Source organism: Salvelinus alpinus, chromosome 4 (genome assembly GCF_045679555.1).
Source record: "Salvelinus alpinus chromosome 4, SLU_Salpinus.1, whole genome shotgun sequence".
Taxonomy (NCBI): Eukaryota; Metazoa; Chordata; class Actinopteri; order Salmoniformes; family Salmonidae; genus Salvelinus; species Salvelinus alpinus.
This window is the reverse complement of record NC_092089.1, coordinates 20,323,673-20,347,851: the sequence shown is the minus strand read 5'-3', so window position 1 is coordinate 20,347,851 and position 24,179 is coordinate 20,323,673. Positions and strand designations below refer to the sequence as shown.

General features: G+C 45.7%; 1 protein-coding gene across 3 annotated transcripts in view; it reads right to left on the bottom strand.

Moving 5' to 3' along the window:
- Positions 1–24,179, bottom strand: part of LOC139572986 (pleckstrin homology domain-containing family G member 4B) — a 91,614-nt gene that overhangs the window by 11,982 nt on the left and 55,453 nt on the right. For all 3 annotated transcript variants that reach the window (XM_071395927.1, XM_071395928.1, XM_071395929.1), the window contains exons 8-19: positions 20,072–20,188; positions 19,033–19,131; positions 18,661–18,803; positions 18,248–18,386; positions 17,107–17,229; positions 16,826–16,990; positions 15,802–15,977; positions 13,172–14,053; positions 10,529–10,778; positions 5,053–5,142; positions 3,868–4,092; positions 801–971 (exon numbers count right to left, since the gene is read on the bottom strand). In XM_071395927.1, the coding sequence (XP_071252028.1) occupies positions 801–971; positions 3,868–4,092; positions 5,053–5,142; positions 10,529–10,778; positions 13,172–14,053; positions 15,802–15,977; positions 16,826–16,990; positions 17,107–17,229; positions 18,248–18,386; positions 18,661–18,803; positions 19,033–19,131; positions 20,072–20,188 (2,580 nt within the window). The remainder of the gene's footprint in view (positions 1–800; positions 972–3,867; positions 4,093–5,052; positions 5,143–10,528; positions 10,779–13,171; positions 14,054–15,801; positions 15,978–16,825; positions 16,991–17,106; positions 17,230–18,247; positions 18,387–18,660; positions 18,804–19,032; positions 19,132–20,071; positions 20,189–24,179) is intronic.

Sequence of the window (24,179 nt, the reverse complement as noted above, 5' to 3'; positions counted from 1 at the left end):
GTGGTTGTGAGATTTCACGAGGTGACACAGCAAACTGAACATAGTGGTGCAGCGCCTCTATTGTGGAGAACCCTGCTAACTGTGGTTCCACACCGCACAATAAACCATACAAACATCACTACACAACAATATAGCCTAATGTTAGCCAACTGGCTGAAATGATTTAAGGTAGAACTTCATATTACTTCATAGTTCCTAACGTCATAGTAGATATTAAAACCCTCTGCGTGTCGGTGTCACCTTGTAGGACTGCTTGTAGATGTACAGGTCGTATTTTAAGGTAGAACGTCATATTACTTCATAGTTCCTAACGTCATAGTAGACATTAAAACCCTCTGCGTGTCGGTGTCACCTTGTAGGACTGCTTGTAGATGTACAGGTCGTATTTTAAGGTAGAACGTCATATTACTTCATAGTTCCTAACGTCATAGTAGATATTAAAACCCTCTGCGTGTCGGTGTCACCTTGTAGGACTGCTTGTAGATGTACAGGTCGTATTTTAAGGTAGAACGTCATATTACTTCATAGTTCCTAACGTCATAGTAGATATTAAAACCCTCTGCGTGTCGTTGTCACCTTGTAGGACTGCTTGTAGATGTACAGGTCGTATTTTAAGGTAGAACGTCATATTACTTCATAGTTCCTAACGTCATAGTAGATATTAAAACCCTCTGCGTGTCGGTGTCACCTTGTAGGACTGCTTGTAGATGTACAGGTCGTATTTTAAGGTAGAACGTCATATTACTTCATAGTTCCTAACGTCATAGTAGATATTAAAACCCTCTGTGTGTCGTTGTCACCTTGTAGGACTGCTTGTAGATGTACAGGTCGTATCCTCCCTCAATCTTTTTGCTTTTGCTGAAGAGGATGAGGTCCTCGAACAGGAAGACGTGACGGAGGTACTTCCTGCGGCCACACCACACGATGAACTCATCCTGACACCTCAGCTGACCCTGTTCCTTCAGGTTCACCTACAGCAGCAGAGACCTTTCACATGACTTACGCTCACATTTTCTTACAAACAAATAATATACCTTTCTATTTCGTCTGTCTGTCTGTCTGTCTGTCTGTCTGTCTGTCTGTCTGTCTGTCCTACTGTCCTACTGTCCTACTGTTCTACTGTTCTACTGTTCTACTCCTCTACTGTTCTACTGTTCTACTCCTCTACTGTTCTACTGTTCTACTGTTCTACTCCTCTACTGTTCTACTGTTCTACTCCTCTACTGTTCTACTGTTCTACTCCTCTACTGTTCTACTCCTCTACTGCTCTACTGCTCTACTGCTCTACTGTTCTACTGTTCTACTGTTCTACAGCTCTACTGTTTTACTGTTTTACTGTTCTACTGTTCTACTCCTCTACTGTTCTACTCCTCTACTGTTCTACTGTTCTACAGCTCTACAGCTCTACAGCTCTACTGCTCTACTGCTCTACTGCTTTACTGTTTTACTGTTTTACTGTTTTACTGTTTTACTGTTTTACTGTTCTACTGCTCTACTGCTCTACTGCTCTACTGCTCTACTGCTCTACAGCTCTACTGTTTTACTGTTCTACAGCTCTACTGTTTTACTGTTCTACTGTTCTACTGTTCTACTGTTCTACTGCTCTACTGCTCTACTGTTCTACTCCTCTACTGTTCTACTGTTCTACTGCTCTACTGTTCTACTGTTCTACTGTTCTACAGCTCTACTGCTCTACTGCTCTACTGTTCTACTGTTCTACTCCTCTACTGTTCTACTGTTCTACTCCTCTACTGTTCTACTGTTCTACTCCTCTACTGTTCTACAGCTCTACTGCTCTACTGCTCTACTGTTCTACTGTTCTACTGTTCTAGCTCTACTGCTCTACTGCTCTACTGTTCTACTGTTCTACTCCTCTACTGTTCTACTGTTCTACTCCTCTACTGTTCTACTGTTCTACTCCTCTACTGTTCTACAGCTCTACTGCTCTACTGCTCTACTGTTCTACTGTTCTACTGTTCTACTGCTCTACTGCTCTACTGTTCTACTGTTCTACTGTTCTACAGCTCTACTGTTTTACTGTTTTACTGTTCTACTGTTCTACAGCTCTACTGTTCTACTGTTCTACTGTTCTACTGTTTTACTGTTCTACTGCTCTACTGTTCTACTCCTCTACTGTTCTACTGTTCTACTGCTCTACTGTTCTACTGTTCTACTGTTCTACAGCTCTACTGCTCTACTGCTCTACTGTTCTACTGTTCTACTCCTCTACTGTTCTACTCCTCTACTGTTCTACTGTTCTACTCCTCTACTGTTCTACAGCTCTACAGCTCTACTGCTCTACTGTTCTACTCCTCTACTGTTCTACTGTTCTACTCCTCTACTGTTCTACTGTTCTACTCCTCTACTGTTCTACTGTTCTACTGCTCTACTGCTCTACTGTTCTACTGTTCTACAGCTCTACTGTTTTACTGTTCTACTGTTCTACTCCTCTACTGTTCTACTCCTCTACTGTTCTACTGTTCTACTCCTCTACTGTTCTACTGTTCTACTCCTCTACTGTTCTACTGTTCTACTGCTCTACAGCTCTACAGCTCTACAGCTCTACTGTTCTACTGTTCTACTGTTCTACAGCTCTACAGCTCTACTGCTCTACTGCTCTACTGTTCTACTGTTCTACTCCTCTACTGTTCTACTGTTCTACTCCTCTACTGTTCTACTGTTCTACTGCTCTACTGCTCTACAGCTCTACAGCTCTACTGCTCTACTGTTCTACTGTTCTACTCCTCTACTGTTCTACTGTTCTACTCCTCTACTGTTCTACTGTTCTACTGTTCTACTGCTCTACTGCTCTACAGCTCTACAGCTCTACAGCTCTACAGCTCTACTGCTCTACTGTTCTACTGTTCTACTCCTCTACTGTTCTACTGTTCTACTCCTCTACTGTTCTACTGTTCTACTGCTCTACTGTTCTACTGTTCTACTCCTCTACTGCTCTACTGTTCTACTGTTCTACTCCTCTACTGTTCTACTCCTCTACTCCTCTACTGTTCTACTGTTCTACTGTTCTACTGCTCTACTGCTCTACAGCTCTACAGCTCTACTGCTCTACTGTTCTACTGTTCTACTCCTCTACTGTTCTACTGTTCTACTCCTCTACTGTTCTACTGTTCTACTGTTCTACTGCTCTACTGCTCTACAGCTCTACAGCTCTACAGCTCTACAGCTCTACTGCTCTACTGTTCTACTGTTCTACTCCTCTACTGTTCTACTGTTCTACTCCTCTACTGTTCTACTGTTCTACTGCTCTACTGTTCTACTGTTCTACTCCTCTACTGCTCTACTGTTCTACTGTTCTACTCCTCTACTGTTCTACTGCTCTACTGCTCTACTGTTCTACTGTTCTACAGCTCTACTGCTCTACTGCTCTACTGTTCTACTGTTCTACTGCTCTACTGCTCTACTGCTCTACTGTTCTACTGTTCTACTGCTCTACTGCTCTACTGCTCTACAGCTCTACTGTTCTACTGTTCTACTGCTCTACTGTTCTACTGTTCTACTGCTCTACTGCTCTACTGTTCTACTGTTCTACTCCTCTACTGTTCTACTGTTCTACAGCTCTACTGCTCTACTCCTCTACTGTTCTACTGTTCTACAGCTCTACTGCTCTACTCCTCTACTGTTCTACTGTTCTACAGCTCTACTGCTCTACTGCTCTACTCCTCTACTCCTCTACTCCTCTACTGTTCTACTGTTCTACTCCTCTACTGCTCTACTGTTCTACAGCTCTACTGCTCTACTGTTCTACTGTTCTACAGCTCTACTGTTCTACTGTTCTACTGTTCTACTGTTCTACTGCTCTACTGTTCTACTGTTCTACTGTTCTACTGCTCCGTCCCCCCGACTTACATCACATCCTCGGATGGCGTCCATGGCCAGCAGGTCGTTGCCGTGGCGCAGCTGGAACTTAACCATCTCCTCTGCGGTGCGGAGGTCAGAGAGCTCCTGTTCCTGGGACTGACCACACTCCTTGATCAGGTCCTTCAGCAGCAGGGCGTACTTAGACATCCTCTGGATGGGCTTCAGAAGGTAGGACGCCAGGTCCATCTTATCACCCAGCTCCAACTGCTTGTTCTGGGGAGAGGTTAGAGGTCAGGATACATACAGAAAGATAAACAGACCAGCAGACAGGTAGGACGCCAGGTCCATCTTATCACCCAGCTCCAACTGCTTGTTCTGGGGAGAGGTTAGAGGTCAGGATACATACAGAAAGATAAACAGACCAGCAGACAGGTAGGACGCCAGGTCCATCTTATCACCCAGCTCCAACTGCTTGTTCTGGGGAGAGGTCAGAGGTCAGGATACATACAGAAAGACAAACAGACCAACAGACAGGTAGAACGCCAGGTCCATCTTATCACCCAGCTCCAACTGCTTGTTCTGGGGAGAGGTCAGAGGTCAGGATACATACAGAAAGACAAACAGACCAACAGACAGGTAGAACGCCAGGTCCATCTTAGCACCCAGCTCCAACTGCTTGTTCTGGGGAGAGGTCAGAGGTCAGGATACATACAGAAAGACAAACAGACCAACAGACAGGTAGGACGCCAGGTCCATCTTATCACCCGGCTCCAACTGGTTGTTCTGGGGAGAGGTCAGAGGTCAGGATACATACAGAAAGACAAACAGACCAACAGACAGGTAGAACGCCAGGTCCATCTTAGCACCCGGCTCCAACTGGTTGTTCTGGATAGCAGACACACTCATAGAGGAGGATGAGAGGGGATGTTGGACTCTGTATGCAGACGTACAATAGCTTTTCTAAATGGGAATTCTGATGTCAATTCAACTCTTCCATTCTACATAGTCAGACGTCCAGTAACTTTGTAAAGTTTGACAATGGGAATTCTACTGTTACTCAATGTAGAACTAGCAGATATACACTAGTAGCACCCTGTATGATGTTTGGCTCACACAGCTTAACAATTAGCCTGTTGCTGTGAAGTAGTTTGGTTCATATTGGTTAAAGGTTAGGGCTGGTGTTAGTACAGCTGATCCCACAACGTTAGTAACCAGAGCCGTTTCCAGACGCACCTTAAAGAATCCATTCCCGTGGCTGGTGAGTAGAGCGTCAGACTGCGGCTTGTTCTTGCTGTAGAGAGCGTACATTCCAAACTGATCCTCCTGCACACAGGAATAACAAGTTACCACTCTGACGACAGTCAAACTGATCCTCCTGCACACAGGAACAACAAGTTACCACTCTGACGACAGTCAAACTGATCCTCCTGCACACAGGAACAACAAGTTACCACTCTGACTACAGTCAAACTGATCCTCCTGCACACAGGAACAACAAGTTACCACTCTGACGACAGTCAAACTGATCCTCCTGCACACAGGAATAACAAGTTACCACTCTGACTACAGTCAAACTGATCCTCCTGCACACAGGAACAACAAGTTACCACTCTGACTACAGTCAAACTGATCCTCCTGCACACAGGAATAACACGTTACCACTCTGACTACAGTCAAACTGATCCTCCTGCACACAGGAACAACAAGTTACCACTCTGACTACAGTCAAACTGATCCTCCTGCACACAGGAATAACAAGTTACCACTCTGACGACAGTCAAACTGATCCTCCTGCACACAGGAACAACAAGTTACCACTCTGACTACAGTCAAACGATCCTCCTGCACACAGGAATAACACGTTACCGCTCTGACTACAGTCAAACTGATCCTCCTGCACACAGGAATAACACGTTACCACTCTGACTACAGTCAAACTGATCCTCCTGCACACAGGAATAACAAGTTACCACTCTGACTACAGTCAAACTGATCCTCCTGCACACAGGAACAACAAGTTACCACTCTGACTACAGTCAAACTGATCCTCCTGCACACAGGAATAACACGTTACCACTCTGACGACAGTCAAACTGATCCTCCTGCACACAGGAATAACACGTTACCACTCTGACGACAGTCAAACTGATCCTCCTGTACACAGGAACAACAAGTTACCACTCTGACTACAGTCAAACTGATCCTCCTGCACACAGGAATAACACGTTACCACTCTGACGACAGTCAAACTGATCCTCCTGCACACAGGAATAACACGTTACCACTCTGACTACAGTCAAACTGATCCTCCTGCACACAGGAACAACAAGTTACCACTCTGACTACAGTCAAACTGATCCTCCTGCACACAGGAATAACACGTTACCACTCTGACTACAGTCAAACTGATCCTCCTGCACACAGGAATAACACGTTACCACTCTGACTACAGTCAAACTGATCCTCCTGCACACAGGAACAACAAGTTACCACTCTGACTACAGTCAAACTGATCCTCCTGCACACAGGAATAACACGTTACCACTCTGACTACAGTCAAACTGATCCTCCTGCACACAGGAACAACAAGTTACCACTCTGACTACAGTCAAACTGATCCTCCTGCACACAGGAACAACAAGTTACCACTCTGACTACAGTCAAACTGATCCTCCTGCACACAGGAACAACAAGTTACCACTCTGACTACAGTCAAACTGATCCTCCTGCACACAGGAACAACAAGTTACCACTCTGACTACAGTCAAACTGATCCTCCTGCACACAGGAACAACAAGTTACCACTCTGACTACAGTCAAACTGATCCTCCTGCACACAGGAATAACAAGTTACCACTCTGACTACAGTCAAACTGATCCTCCTGCACACAGGAACAACAAGTTACCACTCTGACGACAGTCAAACTGATCCTCCTGCACACAGGAATAACAAGTTACCACTCTGACTACAGTCAAACTGATCCTCCTGCACACAGGAACAACAAGTTACCACTCTGACGACAGTCAAACTGATCCTCCTGCACACAGGAATAACAAGTTACCACTCTGACGACAGTCAAACTGATCCTCCTGCACACAGGAATAACACGTTACCACTCTGACTACAGTCAAACTGATCCTCCTGCACACAGGAATAACACGTTACCACTCTGACTACAGTCAAACTGATCCTCCTGCACACAGGAACAACAAGTTACCACTCTGACTACAGTCAAACTGATCCTCCTGCACACAGGAACAACAAGTTACCACTCTGACTACAGTCAAACGATCCTCCTGCACACAGGAATAACACGTTACCACTCTGACGACAGTCAAACTGATCCTCCTGCACACAGGAACAACAAGTTACCACTCTGACGACAGTCAAACTGATCCTCCTGCACACAGGAATAACAAGTTACCACTCTGACTACAGTCAAACTGATCCTCCTGCACACAGGAATAACACGTTACCACTCTGACTACAGTCAAACTGATCCTCCTGCACACAGGAATAACAAGTTACCACTCTGACTACAGTCAAACTGATCCTCCTGCACACAGGAATAACACGTTACCACTCTGACTACAGTCAAACTGATCCTCCTGCACACAGGAACAACAAGTTACCACTCTGACTACAGTCAAACTGATCCTCCTGCACACAGGAACAACAAGTTACCACTCTGACTACAGTCAAACGATCCTCCTGCACACAGGAATAACACGTTACCACTCTGACGACAGTCAAACTGATCCTCCTGCACACAGGAATAACACGTTACCACTCTGACTACAGTCAAACTGATCCTCCTGCACACAGGAATAACAAGTTACCACTCTGACTACAGTCAAACTGATCCTCCTGCACACAGGAATAACACGTTACCACTCTGACTACAGTCAAACTGATCCTCCTGCACACAGGAATAACACGTTACCACTCTGACGACAGTCAAACGATCCTCCTGCACACAGGAACAACAAGTTACCACTCTGACTACAGTCAAACGATCCTCCTGCACACAGGAATAACACGTTACCACTCTGACGACAGTCAAACTGATCCTCCTGCACACAGGAATAACACGTTACCACTCTGACTACAGTCAAACTGATCCTCCTGCACACAGGAACAACAAGTTACCACTCTGACTACAGTCAAACGATCCTCCTGCACACAGGAACAACAAGTTACCACTCTGACTACAGTCAAACGATCCTCCTGCACACAGGAATAACACGTTACCACTCTGACGACAGTCAAACTGATCCTCCTGCACACAGGAATAACAAGTTACCACTCTGACTACAGTCAAACTGATCCTCCTGCACACAGGAATAACAAGTTACCACTCTGACTACAGTCAAACTGATCCTCCTGCACACAGGAATAACACGTTACCACTCTGACTACAGTCAAACTGATCCTCCTGCACACAGGAATAACAAGTTACCACTCTGACTACAGTCAAACTGATCCTCCTGCACACAGGAATAACACGTTACCACTCTGACTACAGTCAAACTGATCCTCCTGCACACAGGAATAACACGTTACCACTCTGACTACAGTCAAACTGATCCTCCTGCACACAGGAATAACACGTTACCACTCTGACTACAGTCAAACTGATCCTCCTGCACACAGGAATAACAAGTTACCACTCTGACTACAGTCAAACTGATCCTCCTGCACACAGGAACAACAAGTTACCACTCTGACTACAGTCAAACTGATCCTCCTGCACACAGGAACAACAAGTTACCACTCTGACTACAGTCAAACTGATCCTCCTGCACACAGGAACAACAAGTTACCACTCTGACTACAGTCAAACTGATCCTCCTGCACACAGGAATAACACGTTACCACTCTGACTACAGTCAAACTGATCCTCCTGCACACAGGAATAACACGTTACCACTCTGACAATAGTCAAAGGTACACACACAGGGTGTGTTCCAAATGGCACCCTATTCTCTATTTAGTGCACTACTTTTGAATAGGGCCCAAAGAGAATAGGGTGCATTATTTAGGGAATAGGGTGCCATTTGGGACGCGGTACCGGTGTTCTGCGCTAGGGCTAAACACGGAGACGCATTTAGCTCATGAGGCCTGTATTCCATCAACCAACCATTAGAATACCATCAACCAACCATTAGGATCCCATTAACCAACCATTAGAACACCATCAACCAACCATTAGAATACCATCAACCAACCATTAGGATTCCATTAACCAACCATTAGAATACCATTTGATTTCAACTAAAACCTCAACAGATATTTGTTTATAGTTGAGTGAGTTAGGTACCCACCAATAGTAACACATGTTTATAGGAAAAGTTTTAAAAGTAACTAATTAAAATCATATTCTGTCAACTCATACCCAGGTCATGTCGTTGACTCATCTTATACTTGTAGTTGTGGACAAGGGAAAAAGCATTCGGGAAAAGCCCACCTCAAAGGTCAAAGGTCAAATAATTAAAAGAGTTTTTGTGTTTTCTTAAGAAAGTTAGTGAACGACAACAGACAGTCCAATATGTAGATCACTCTGCGAGAACTAGGTCACTGGGTTTTAGTGTGTCAGTTCCCAGCCCCAGGGCACTGTGACTCTCTCTCTCTCTCTCTCTCTCTCTCTCTCTCTCTCTCTCTCCTCTTGTTATGTTTCCATACCACTGACTTCTCTACAGGACCTGTACCAGATATCTGACTGAGAGATCTGATGAAGGGCCTCATAGACTGAAACATCACAATCGTTCAATCTTTCAACCTAATATTTAATCAAATTACACTTTTTTTATATATGGAGAGTTGCACCTCACATTCATTTGCAGTAGTTTGGGACACATTTTTAGTGACTTGTTTAATGTACTTCTTTAATTCTCTCATAATGAAGGATATGGAATGTATCTGGTCTGACTGAGCTGATTGAGGGACATGTATATCAACCAGCCTGTCAGAGAGAGAGGTCATTGGGTCTCTAGTGTATTGTCTTGTATTGTGTTTCCAGCTGTGTGCCTGTTTCTAGCCTGAGGCTACAGACTAAAGTCTGTCTGTCTAGGACAGGGATGGGCAACTTTGATGGGGGTGGGGACCACAACATATCTGATCATCATGAGGGGACACAGTTGCTCACAGTTTGCCATGGGGTGTAGAGAAATGTTGCTGTTTTAAAGCTAGTTTGCTGCTCTAGCTCCAACAGTGCCTAGCAGTACAAAACGTTACCCTCATGTTGATGTTTGTGATCCTGGTAAAAAAAAAGTTGTGCACTCATCTTAAGACTCATGTGTCTGAGGAAGTAGCTGCTGATAGACAGGGGAGAGTGTCTGCCTGCCTGTCTGTCTGCCTCTCTCTCTCTCTGTCTGTCTGTCTACCTTTTTGTCTGTCTTCCTGTCTGCCTGTCTGCCTTTCCGCCTGCCTGCCTGCCTGCCTGCCTGTCTGTCTGTCTGTCTGTCTGTCTGTCTGTCTGTCTGTCTGTCTGTCTGTCTGTCTGTCTGTCTGTCTGTCTGCCTGTCTGCCTGTCTGCCTTTCCGCCTGCCTGCCTGTCTGTCTGTCTGTCTGTCTGTCTGTCTGTCTGTCTGTCTGTCTGTCTGTCTGTCTGTCTGTCTGTCTGTCTGTCTGTCTGTCTGTCTGTCTGTCTGTCTGTCTGTCTGTCTGTCTGTCTGTCTGTCTGTCTGTCTGTCTGTCATCATGACTCACGTGTCTGAGGAAGCAGCTGCTGATGGACAGGGGAGAGTGGGCGGAGGCCTCCAGCTCTTTCAGGAAGTACTGGCAGTGGAAGTTACACAGTTTCTCCATGTTGCCAAAGATAATGCTGCGTTTCCCCCAGAGGTCCTGAGGCAGGTCCAGACGCTCCATCTCTGGGAAGTAGTGCTCGATGACGTAGCTGAGGGAACGCACATACTCCCTCTCCGTGGAGATCATCTCAGCCATGATGTGCCGCACTTTACTGTTGAGGAGGGAAGAGACAGAGATCCTATCATTCACTGTTGAGGAGGGGAGAGACAGAGATCCTATCATTTACTGTTGAGGAGGGGAGAGACAGAGATCCTATCATTTACTGTTGAGGAGGGAAGATACAGAGATCCTATCATTTACTGTTGAGGAGGGGAGAGACAGAGATCCTATCATTTACTGTTGAGGAGGGAAGAGACAGAGATCCTATCATTTACTGTTGAGGAGGGAAGAGACAGAGATCCTATCATTTACTGTTGAGGAGGGGAGAGACAGAGATCCTATCATTTACTGTTGAGGAGGGAAGACAGAGATCCTATCATTTACTGTTGAGGAGGGAAGACAGAGATCCTATCATTTACTGTTGAGGAGAGAGGACAGAGATCCTATCATTTACTGTTGAGGAGGGAAGACAGAGATCATATCATTTACTGTTGAGGAGAGAGGACAGAGATCCTATCATTTACTGTTGAGGAGGGAAGACAGAGATCATATCATTTACTGTTGAGGAGAGAGGACAGAGATCCTATCATTTACTGTTGAGGAGGGAAGACAGAGATCCTATCATTTACTGTTGAGGAGGGAAGACAGAGATCCTATCATTTACTGTTGAGGAGGGAAGACAGAGATCCTATCATTTACTGTTGAGGAGAGAAGGCAGAGATCCTATCATTTACTGTTGAGGAGGGAAGACAGAGATCCTATCATTTACTGTTGAGGAGAGAGGACAGAGATCCTATCATTTACTGTTGAGGAGGGAAGACAGAGATCATATCATTTACTGTTGAGGAGGGAAGACAGAGATCCTATCATTTACTGTTGAGGAGAGAAGACAGAGATCCTATCATTTACTGTTGAGGAGGGAAGAGACAGAGATCCTATCATTTACTGTTGAGGAGGGAAGACAGAGATCCTATCATTTACTGTTGAGAAGGGAAGACAGAGATCCTATCATTTACTGTTGAGGAGGGAAGACAGAGATCCTATCATTTACTGTTGAGGAGGGAAGACAGAGATCCTATCATTTACTGTTGAGGAGAGAAGACAGAGATCCTATCATTTACTGTTGAGGAGGGAAGACAGAGATCCTATCATTTACTGTTGAGGAGGGAAGACAGAGATCCTATCATTTACTGTTGAGGAGGGAAGATACAGAGATCCTATCATTTACTGTTGAGGAGGGAAGATACAGAGATCCTATCATTCAATGAATGAAAGTTTTTCTGACCAAAATGGCAGATTTTTCATTCATGTTGCTAGGATGCCAATGGCCACTCTAGTGTTCTATTTAATTATGTGGTAAGAGATACGGAGCCGTGAAGCCATATGGACCCTGGTCAAAAGTAGTGCACTATATAGGGAATAGGGCCCTGGTCTAACGTAGTGCACTATATAGGGAATAGGGCCCTGGTCTAAAGTAGTGCACTATATAGGGAATAGGGTGCCATTTGGGACAGAGACAATATTATTTTGTTAATTCAGCTGACAGTGTGTCCTGTAGCCTGGCAGGTAGGGCCAGTAACCGAAAGGTTGCTGGATTGAATCCCTGAACTGACAAGGTAAAAATCTGTCGTTCTGCCCCTGAACAAGGCAGTTAACCCACTGATCCCCTGAACAAGGCAGTTAACCCACTGTTCCCCTGAACAAGGCAGTTAACCCACTGTTCCCCTGATCAAGGCAGTTAACCCACTGTTCCCCTGAACAAGGCAGTTAACCCACTGTTCCCCTGAACAAGGCAGTTAACCCACTGTTCCCCTGATCAAGGCAGTTAACCCACTGTTCCCCTGAACAAGGCAGTTAACCCACTGTTCCCCTGAACAAGGCAGTTAACCCACTGTTCCCCTGAACAAGGCAGTTAACCCACTGTTCCCCTGAACAAGGCAGTTAACCCACTGTTCCCCTGAACAAGGCAGTTAACCCACTGTTCCCCTGAACAAGGCAGTTAACCCACTGTTCCCCTGATCAAGGCAGTTAACCCACTGTTCCCCTGAACAAGGCAGTTAACCCACTGTTCCCCTGAACAAGGCAGTTAACCCACTGTTCCCCTGAACAAGGCAGTTAACCCACTGTTCCCCTGAACAAGGCAGTTAACCCACTGTTCCCCTGAACAAGGCAGTTAACCCACTGTTCCCCTGAACAAGGCAGTTAACCCACTGTTCCCCGGGCGCCGAAGACGTGGACGTTGATTAAGTCAGCCCCCCACCTGCACCTCTCTGATTCAGAGGGTTAAATGAGGAAGACACATTTCAGTTGAACAACTGACTAGGTATCCCTCTTTCCCCTTCCCCTCACCTGCACCTCTGTGATTCAGAGGGTTAAATGAGGAAGACACATTTCAGTTGAAGGCGTTTAGTTGTACAACTGACTAGGTTTCCCCCTTCCCCTCACCTGCTATGCTTCTGTCCATCTCCCTCTGGGTGTCTGGTGGGGGAGGACATGCTGCGGCTGCGTCCCAGCGCCGGGCTCACCACCTCAGGCCTCTGCAGCTTCTTCTCCACCGACACGTTGTTTGCCACCTCCAGCCCCTTGATGTACACCCCCGTGTAGCCATGCAGGTGGCTGGTGTCAACGTGGCCACCGCCACCGTCCTGCGCCGCCGGCAGCTCATAGCTCAGCGTCTTCTTCATCATCTTCTTCAGCGGCTGTTTGCGGTGCTGGCGGTGCTGATGGTGATGGTGGAGTGGCGTCCCAGAGGACGAATAGACAGGCTCCGAGTGGCAGGAGGCGGCCCCCAGGGAGTCGATGGTGCAGTCGCTGTCCGTGTCGTCGAACAGAGAGGGACTCTGCCGCAGCTTGAGGAGGAGGGGGTCTCCCTCTGGGGCGGGGGGGAAGGGGAAGAGGGAGGAGGAGGTGAAGGAGCAGGAGGAGGGGCTCTTGTTGTTGATGGAGGAGAAGTGCCCTGTGGAGTGAGGCTTGGTTTCTTCCTCAAACTCCAGCGACGACACTATGATCCTTGACCCTGGAGTGGGCAACTCAGGTAAAACAAGATCCCCTGCAGTAGCCTCGGGCTGCTCCGTGTGAGTGCAGCCCCCCTGCCTGTCTGCAGTCTCTGACGGGACTTTGGTTAGATTTCTGGCTTCAGAGTTAGAGGCTGCAGAGTTAGAGGCTGCAGAGTTAGAGGCTGCAGAGTTAGAGGCTGCAGAGTCAGAAGCTGCAGAGTCAGCGGCTGCAGTAGCTGCTGCTGTGGCCTGGGCCAGGGTTTCCTCCAGCTGGTTCTTGGTCTGTTGACACTTGGTCCACAGGACGTTCCACTGATGGGTCTGCCGGGGGCTGGCCAGAGGGAGAGAGACAAGGTCAGTGGAAAAAATGGGTGTAGTGTGAAGTTGCCCCAAGACACTCATCTGGGGTAAGTTTTTCATTTCCCCCACTAATGGTGAAGGTTCGGATTGGGGGAGGGGAAGCTGATCCTAGATCTGTACTTAGGGGAAACTGATCCTAGATCTGTACTTAGGGGAAACTGCACCCCAAAGTGAAAAAAGACCCCTAAATTATTTATTTATTATTTGAAATAAAAACAACAAACAAATAATACTTAGTAGCAATAATAATATGGCAACTACAGTCTAATAATAATAACTATGAAATAATAATAATAATAACTATGATATAATAATGATACTAATAATAACTATGACATAATAATAATAATAATAACTATGACATAATAATAATAATAACTATGACATAATAATAGTAATAATAACTATGACATAATAATAATAATAATAATAATAACTATGACATAATAATAATAACTATGACATAATAATAATAATAACTATGACATAATAATAATACTAATAATAACTATGACATAATAATAATAATAATAACTATGACATAATAATAATAATATAGTAACTACTGTCTAATAATAATAACTATAACATAATAATAATAATATGGTAACTACTGTCTAATAATAGCTCAGAAAATGCCGTCCTGCCGCAATAGGCGACCGCCTAATCCTGCCTAATGAGCGGGCCGGCCGTGGTCCAAGAAGTTTTAATTTGTGTCCTTCTAGGAAAACACATTGTTTTCTATTCCTAAAATAGCAATGGCAAGTGGAATCCCCCAAAAATACAAAAAGGTGTCTGCAGAAAACTTAAATTAACTTTCACAAAGAAATTAACAAAAATATAGCTATACTATTAGGATTTAGGATCTTATTTGGATCTGCATTAGCTGTTGCTGAAGCTATCCTACTCTTTCCTTTCCTATCCTACCCTATCCTACTTTTCCTAACCTACCTTACCCTACCCTACCCTACCCCATCCCACCCTACCCTATCCTACCCCATCCTACTCTTTCCTTTCCTATCCTATCCTACTCCATCCTACTCTTTCCTTTCCTATCCTATCCTACTCTTTCCTATCCTACCCCATCCTACCCTATTCTTTCCTATCTTACCCTATCCTACTCTTTCCTATCCTACCCTATCCTACCCTACTCTTTCCTATCTTACCCTATCCTACTCTTTCCTATGCTACTCTTTCCTACCCTATCCTACACTACTCTTTCCTATCCTATCCTACCCTATCCCAATCTTTCCTATCCTACCTTATCCTACTCTTTCCTATCCTACCCTATCCTACTCTTTCCTATCCTATCCTACCCTATCCTACTCTTTCCTATCCTACCCTACCCTTCTCTTTCCTATGCTACCCTATCCTACTCTTTCCTAATCTGTACTACTCTTTCCTAGCCTATCCTACCCTATCCTAATCTACTCTTTCCTATCATACCCTATCCCACCCTATCCTACCCCATCCTACTCTTTCCTATCCCATCCTGCTCTTTCCTGTCCTACCCCATGCTACTCTTTCCTATCCTATCCTATACTACTCTTTCCTACCCTACCCAACCCTACCCCACCCTATCCTACCCCATCCTACTCTTTCCTAACCTACCCCATCCTACTCTTTCCCATCCTACCTTTCCCATCCTATCCTACCCTACCCTACTCAACCCTATCCCACCCTATCCTTCCCCAGCCTATCTTACAGCAGGTGGTATACCTGTCCAAGGACAGGACCATATCATTCAGGGGGCTGAAGTTGTCCAGGGAGAACGTGGAGGCCTCCATCTGATAGTCCTGGAGGATCTCAAGTACTGCAGGAGGGAGGCTCACACCACTGCTCTCCAGGTTCAGCTGCCTGAAGTAGTCCTGGCAGTGCTCCATCCACTGGTTAGCCTGCAGGACAGGACGGATAGTACGTAGAAATAGAATTAGAACAGACACTGAGCGGACAAAACATTAAGAACACCTGTTTGTTCAATGACACAGGCTGACCAGGTGAATCCAGGTGAAATCAATGATCCCTTATTTATGTCACTTTGTTAAATCCACTTCAATCAGTGTAGATGAAGGGGAGGAGACGGGTTAAAGTATGATTTTTTAGCCTTGAGACAATTGAGACATGGATTGTGTGTGTGTTCCATTCAGAGCATGAATGGGCAAGACAAAATATTTATAAGTTCCTTTGAACAGGGTATGGTAGTAGGTGCCAGGCGCACCGGTTTATGTCATGAACTGTAACGCTGCTGGGTTTTTCATGCTCAACAGATTCCAGTGTATCAAGGAGGGTCCACCAACCAAAGGACATCCAGCCAACTTGACACAACTGTGGGAAGCATATGGAGTCAACATGGGCCAGCATCCTTGTGGAACGCTTTCGACACCTTGTAGAGTCCATGTCCTGACGAATTGAGGCTGTTCTGAGGGCAAAAGGAGGTGCTACTCAATATTAGGAAGGTGTTCTTAATGTTTTGTACACTCAGTGTATATGATTGATATAATGTATACAATCTGTATCTATTGTATCTAACAAAAGGTCAAGGTTCAAACACAGCATCATAGTAAGGAGGATCAACCCTTACAGTATTCTGTGTCATAAAAGGCTCCCTATTCCCTTTTTTTGACCAGGATTCATAGCGCTATTTGGGATGCAGACCAAGACATCTCATCACATCCTTTTTCCTCAATCTCTCTTGCTTGATAAATAAATGAAGAATGGGAAATGATCCTGGGTCTGTCTTTACCGAGCCGTAGAACTCGTAGAGGTTGGTGAGGATGTCTAGCTGGTTCTTCCTCCTCTCCACTCTGCCCAGGATGGATCCCAGGTGCTGTTTGAAGTCCAGCAAGGCCGAGCTGGGGAGAGACTCCCCTGACTGCCTGACCAGCAGTAAACCCTGCTTCTGCTGCTGCTGTACGTGGACAGAGAGGAGAGGATCGTGGGAAATTGAGTTTATAAGAGTCTTAGAAGCAGTTTTCAAAGCAGAAAACAACAAGTCAGGAAGAAATGTACAATGTTTAAACTTACAACTGACTCCTCAAAGAACTGTTCCAAACTCTGCCTCATGTCTTTGACCGTGGCCAGAGAGAGAGGAAGAGAGTCCAGGGGAGAGAGCTGCTTCTCTCCTTCCACACTGAACCACACTTTGATCTGGAGAGAGAGACAGAATGAGATGGGATGTAGGCTGTTGTATAATACGCTAACATCCAATACCTTACAATCAGGGCCACTGTATCTCATATTATGAGATTACTAGCAGCTTATTAGACATTAGTAGATCAAGTTAGAAATTACTTTAACATACTGTATGTAAGCACAATCACAACGACAGAATGAAATGCCAAAAGACAAGCCATCTGACTGACTGAAGTGAAATCACAACGACAGAATGAAATGCCAACAGACAAGCCATCTGTCTGACTGAAGTGAAAATCACAACGACAGAATGAAATGCCAACAGACAAGCCATCTGACTGACTGAAGTGAAAATCACAACGACAGAATGAAATGCCAAAAGACAAGCCATCTGTCTGACTGAAGTGAAATCACAACGACAGAATGAAATGCCAACAGACAAGCCATCTGACTGACTGAAGTGAAATCACAACGACAGAATGAAATGCCAACAGACAAGCCATCTGACTGACTGAAGTGAAATCACAACGACAGAATGAAATGCCAACAGACAAGCCATCTGACTGACTGAAGTGAAATCACAACGACAGAATGAAATGCCAACAGACAAGCCATCTGACTGACTGAAGTGAAATCACAACGACAGAATGAAATGCCAACAGACAAGCCATCTGTCTGACTGAAGTGAAATCACAACGACAGAATGAAATGCCAACAGACAAGCCATCTGTCTGACTGAAGTGAAATCACAACGACAGAATGAAATGCCAACAGACAAGCCATTTGACTGACTGAAGTGAAATCACAACGACAGAATGAAATGCCAACAGACAACCCATCTGACTGACTGAAGTGAAATCACAACGACAGAATGAAATGCCAACAGACAAGCCATCTGTCTGACTGAAGTGAAATCACAACGACAGAATGAAATGCCAACAGACAAGCCATCTGACTGACTGAAGTGAAATCACAACGACAGAATGAAATGCCAACAGACAAGCCATCTGTCTGACTGAAGTGAAAATCCCACCTGCTCTGTCTGTTCCTCAAACCTGCGGACCTCCAGCAGACTCTCCAGCTGTTTCAGGGACTTGTTGGAGAGGATCACCAGTTTATGGACTTCCTCATCCACCTGGTTATAAAGGACATTCACCATGTCCACTGCATCCCTGGATGGACAACAAGGACAACAGTAGGTTGGCAACGAATGACGGTGATGGGTAATAGATGTATCATCATATGTTTGTGTTGAGCGTTATGCACCACAGTCTGAATGCTGTATAAAGGCCTTGTACATCATCTCTACAGAGATTTAATGCGCCCAACAATATGATTTTTGGATTGAACTCAGATGCGTCTCAAACGACACACTCTTCCCTATATAGTGCACTACATTTGATCCTATAGTAAGTTGTGGTTATGCAGACCCTCTCCCAGCAGTACCTGTAGTTGTCATTCTCACAGGCCTCGTCCTTCCTGATACGGGCCAGGACTGTTCCTCCCTCCAGCCTCAGTCTGTTCAGACGGGTGTCCTCCAACACACACTTCATCAGAGACCTCTGCTGCTCCAGCACCTCAGATACCTCCTGAACCAGACACATACACACACCACGGTGTTACACACACACACATCACGGTGTTACACACACACCACGGTGTTACACACACACACACACACAGTGTACACACACACACACACACACACACACACACACACACACACACACACACACACACACACACACACACACACACACACACACACACACACACACACACACACACACACACACACACACACACACACACACACACCTTAGTGCTGTCCAGGTTGCTGGTGCTGCTCAACGTAGAGATAGAAGATTGGAGGGAGGAGAGAGCCACGCTGCAACTGCTGGCAAACGGCTCAATTTTCTGACAGAAGGGATGAAGAGAGAAAGAGGATGAGAGAGAGTGAGAGAGAGAGAGAGAGAGGGGGAGAGAGAGAGAGAGAGAGAGAGAGAGAGAGAGAGAGAGAGAGAGAGAGAGAGAGAGAGAGAGAGAGAGAGAGAGAGAGAGAATGAGAGAGAGAGAATGAGAGAGAGGGGGAATGAGAGAGAGAGAGAGAGAGAGAGAACGAGAGAGAGCGAGAGAGAGAGAATGAGAGAGTGAGAGAGAGAGTGAGAGAGAGAATGAGAGAGAGAGAGAAAATGAGAGAGTGAGAGAGAGAGTGAGAGAGAGAATAAGAGAGAGAGAGAAAATGAGAGAGAGAGAGAGTTTTCGACTGGCTGAGAATCGCTGTCTGTCTGTCTGTCTGTCTGTCTGTCTGTCTGTCTGTCTGTCTGTCTGTCTGTCTGTCTGTCTGTCTGTCTGTCTGTCTGTCTGTCTGTCTGTCTGTCTGTCTGTCTGTCTCTTCCCGACTCCTTCATTACCATGGGACAGCTGAAGATCGAATTTGAATATTGAAACAATGTTGCAAATGCCAGACAGACAGACAGCAGGTTTATACACATCTCCACTGTTGAAAACTAATTGTTAGTCTAAAAGAAATTGTAGATCATTTCTAGATGCTTTATATAGTGGAGATGAAGTTTATAAATGACCTGGCAGGGTAGATGAGACAGTGGATTGCGCAGTCAGATGGAACAGAGTAAATAGACATTTCAACGTCATAGATTTAGCTGGTGGTAACTTGTGGAATAGACACCGGCTGGAATGCGGTTTTTAACCAATCAGCATCCAGGATTAGACCCACCCGTTGTATAAGTGCACTACTTTTGACCAGAGACCTGTGGGCCCTGGTCAAACGCAGTGCACTACATAGCTAATAGGGTGCCATTTGAGACAACTGTCACCGTGGTGAGGTGATTCTTACCTGTCTGAAGGCGACCCAGTGATCGTGGTCGTAGGGGAATGTTCCGTCCAGGTCTCTAGTGAGCTGACTGGAGTCTATGTGCTTCAACAGAGCCTTCAGGGACGTCAGGAGCTCCGTCTGCATGGGGACAGAGGGGCACACACTGTAACGCCCCACCAGGGGCGGGGCCTGGGAGTAGCAGGGTTGGAGTCAATTCCATTTAGATTCCAGTCAACTCAGGAAGTAAACTGAAATTCCTATTCCAATATCAATTATCTTCAATGCTTTTCCAATAAGGAAACTAAAGCTCTCACATCATACCTTGCTACAGATATCATATATAACTTCCACCAAAGCAAAAACGACCATCTACTATATAATATAAAATGACAGGTAAACATGATGATGAAAGTAAAGAAATGTAACTAAGAAGAATCATCATGAAACTCTGTTGCAGGTTTCATCAAGACAACTAACCAATCACATAGTTTTATCCACGTGTCATGTAGTTTCAATAGGAAGAGACATGTTGAACTTTACTGTAGAAACCTATGGAGAAATTCCAGAAATAATCACTTAACTCAACGTTGGACCTAAACCCTGATCTCATTAGATGTGTCTGGCTAAGTGATGGACGTTGGACCTAAACCCTGATCTCATTAGATGTGTCTGGCTGTGTGATGGACGTTGGACCTAAACCCTGATCTCATTAGATGTGTCTGGCTGTGTGATGGACGTTGGACCTAAACCCTGATCTCATTAGATGTGTCTGGCTGTGTGATGGACGTTGGACCTAAACCCTGATCTCATTAGATGTGTCTGGCTGTGTGATGGACGTTGGACCTTAACCCTGATCTCATTAGATGTGTCTGGCTGTGTGATGGACGTTGGACCTAAACCCTGATCTCATTAGATGTGTCTGGCTGTGTGATGGACGTTGGACCTAAACCCTGATCTCATTAGATGTGTCTGGCTGTGTGATGGACGCTGGACCTAAACCCTGATCTCATTAGATGTGTCTGGCTGTGTGATGGACGTTGGACCTAAACCCTGATCTCATTAGATGTGTCTGGCTGTGTGATGGACGTTGGACCTAAACCCTGATCTCATTAGATGTGTCTGGCTGTGTGATGGACGTTGGACCTAAACCCTGATCTCATTAGATGTGTCTGGCTGTGTGATGGACGTTGGACCTAAACCCTGATCTCATTAGATGTGTCTGGCTAAGTGATGGACGTTGGACCTAAACCCTGATCTCATTAGATGTGTCTGGCTGTGTGATGGACGTTGGACCTAAACCCTGATCTCATTAGATGTGTCTGGCTGTGTGATGGACGTTGGACCTAAACCCTGATCTCATTAGATGTGTCTGGCTGTGTGATGGACGTTGGACCTAAACCCTGATCTCATTAGATGTGTCTGGCTGTGTGATGGACGTTGGACCTTAACCCTGATCTCATTAGATGTGTCTGGCTGTGTGATGGACGTTGGACCTAAACCCTGATCTCATTAGATGTGTCTGGCTGTGTGATGGACGTTGGACCTAAACCCTGATCTCATTAGATGTGTCTGGCTGTGTGATGGACGTTGGACCTAAACCCTGATTTCATTAGATGTGTCTGGCTGTGTGATGGACGTTGGACCTAAACCCTGATCTCATTAGATGTGTCTGGCTGTGTGATGGACGTTGGACCTAAACCCTGATCTCATTAGATGTGTCTGGCTGTGTGATGGACGTTGGACCTAAACCCTGATCTCATTAGATGTGTCTGGCTGTGTGATGGACGTTGGACCTAAACCCTGATCTCATTAGATGTGTCTGGCTGTGTGATGGACGTTGGACCTAAACCCTGATCTCATTAGATGTGTCTGGCTGTGTGATGGACGTTGGACCTAAACCCTGATCTCATTAGATGTGTCTGGCTGTGTGATGGACGTTGGACCTAAACCCTGATCTCATTAGACGTGTCTGGCTGTGTGATGGACGTTGGACCTAAACCCTGATTTCATTAGATGTGTCTGGCTGTGTGATGGACGTTGGACCTAAACCCTGATCTCATTAGATGTGTCTGGCTGTGTGATGGACGTTGGACCTAAACCCTGATCTCATTAGATGTGTCTGGCTGTGTGATGGACGTTGGACCTAAACCCTGATCTCATTAGATGTGTCTGGCTGTGTGATGGACGTTGGACCTAAACCCTGATCTCATTAGATGTGTCTGGCTGTGTGATGGACGTTGGACCTCAACCCTGATCTCATTAGATGTGTCTGGCTGTGTGATGGACGTTGGACCTAAACCCTGATCTCATTAGATGTGTCTGGCTGTGTGATGGACGTTGGACCTAAACCCTGGTCTCATTAGATGTGTCTGGCTGTGTGATGGACGTTGGACCTAAACCCTGATCTCATTAGATGTGTCTGGCTGTGTGATGGACGTTGGACCTAAACCCTGATCTCATTAGATGTGTCTGGCTGTGTGATGGACGTTGGACCTAAACCCTGATCTCATTAGATGTGTCTGGCTGTGTGATGGACGTTGGACCTAAACCCTGATCTCATTAGATGTGTCTGGCTGTGTGATGGACGTTGGACCTTAACCCTGATCTCATTAGATGTGTCTGGCTGTGTGATGGACGTTGGACCTAAACCCTGATCTCATTAGATGTGTCTGGCTGCGTGATGGACGTTGGACCTAAACCCTGATCTCATTAGATGTGTCTGGCTGTGTGATGGATGCTGGACCTAAACCCTGATCTCATTAGATGTGTCTGGCTGTGTGATGGACGTTGGACCTAAACCCTGATCTCATTAGATGTGTCTGGCTGTGTGATGGACGTTGGACCTAAACCCTGATCTCATTAGATGTGTCTGGCTGTGTGATGGACGTTGGACCTAAACCCTGATCTCATTAGATGTGTCTGGCTGTGTGATGGACGTTGGACCTAAACCCTGATCTCATTAGATGTGTCTGGCTGTGTGATGGACGTTGGACCTAAACCCTGATCTCATTAGATGTGTCTGGCTGTGTGATGGACGTTGGACCTAAACCCTGATCTCATTAGATGTGTCTGGCTGTGTGATGGACGTTGGACCTAAACCCTGATCTCATTAGATGTGTCTGGCTGTGTGATGGACGTTGGACCTCAACCCTGATCTCATTAGATGTGTCTGGCTGTGTGATGGACGTTGGACCTAAACCCTGATCTCATTAGATGTGTCTGGCTGTGTGATGGACGTTGGACCTAAACCCTGATCTCATTAGATGTGTCTGGCTGTGTGATGGACGTTGGACCTAAACCCTGATCTCATTAGATGTGTCTGGCTGTGTGATGGACGTTGGACCTAAACACTGATCTCATTAGATGTGTCTGGCTGTGTGATGGACGTTGGACCTAAACCCTGATCTCATTAGATGTGTCTGGCTGTGTGATGGACGTTGGACCTAAACCCTGATCTCATTAGATGTGTCTGGCTGTGTGATGGATGTTGGACCTCAACCCTGATCTCATTAGATGTGTCTGGCTGTGTGATGGACGTTGGACCTAAACCCTGATCTCATTAGATGTGTCTGGCTGTGTGATGGACGTTGGACCTAAACCCTGATCTCATTAGATGTGTCTGGCTGTGTGATGGACGTTGGACCTAAACCCTGATCTCATTAGATGTGTCTGGCTGTGTGATGGACGTTGGACCTAAACCCTGATCTCATTAGATGTGTCTGGCTGTGTGATGGACGTTGGACCTAAACCCTGATCTCATTAGATGTGTCTGGCTGTGTGATGGACGTTGGACCTAAACCCTGATCTCATTAGATGTGTCTGGCTGTGTGATGGACGTTGGACCTAAACCCTGATCTCATTAGATGTGTCTGGCTGTGTGATGGACGTTGGACCTAAACCCTGATCTCATTAGATGTGTCTGGCTGTGTGATGGACGTTGGACCTAAACCCTGATTTCATTAGATGTGTCTGGCTGTGTGATGGACGTTGGACCTAAACCCTGATCTCATTAGATGTGTCTGGCTGTGTGATGGACGTTGGACCTAAACCCTGATCTCATTAGATGTGTCTGGCTGTGTGATGGACGTTGGACCTAAACCCTGATCTCATTAGATGTGTCTGGCTGTGT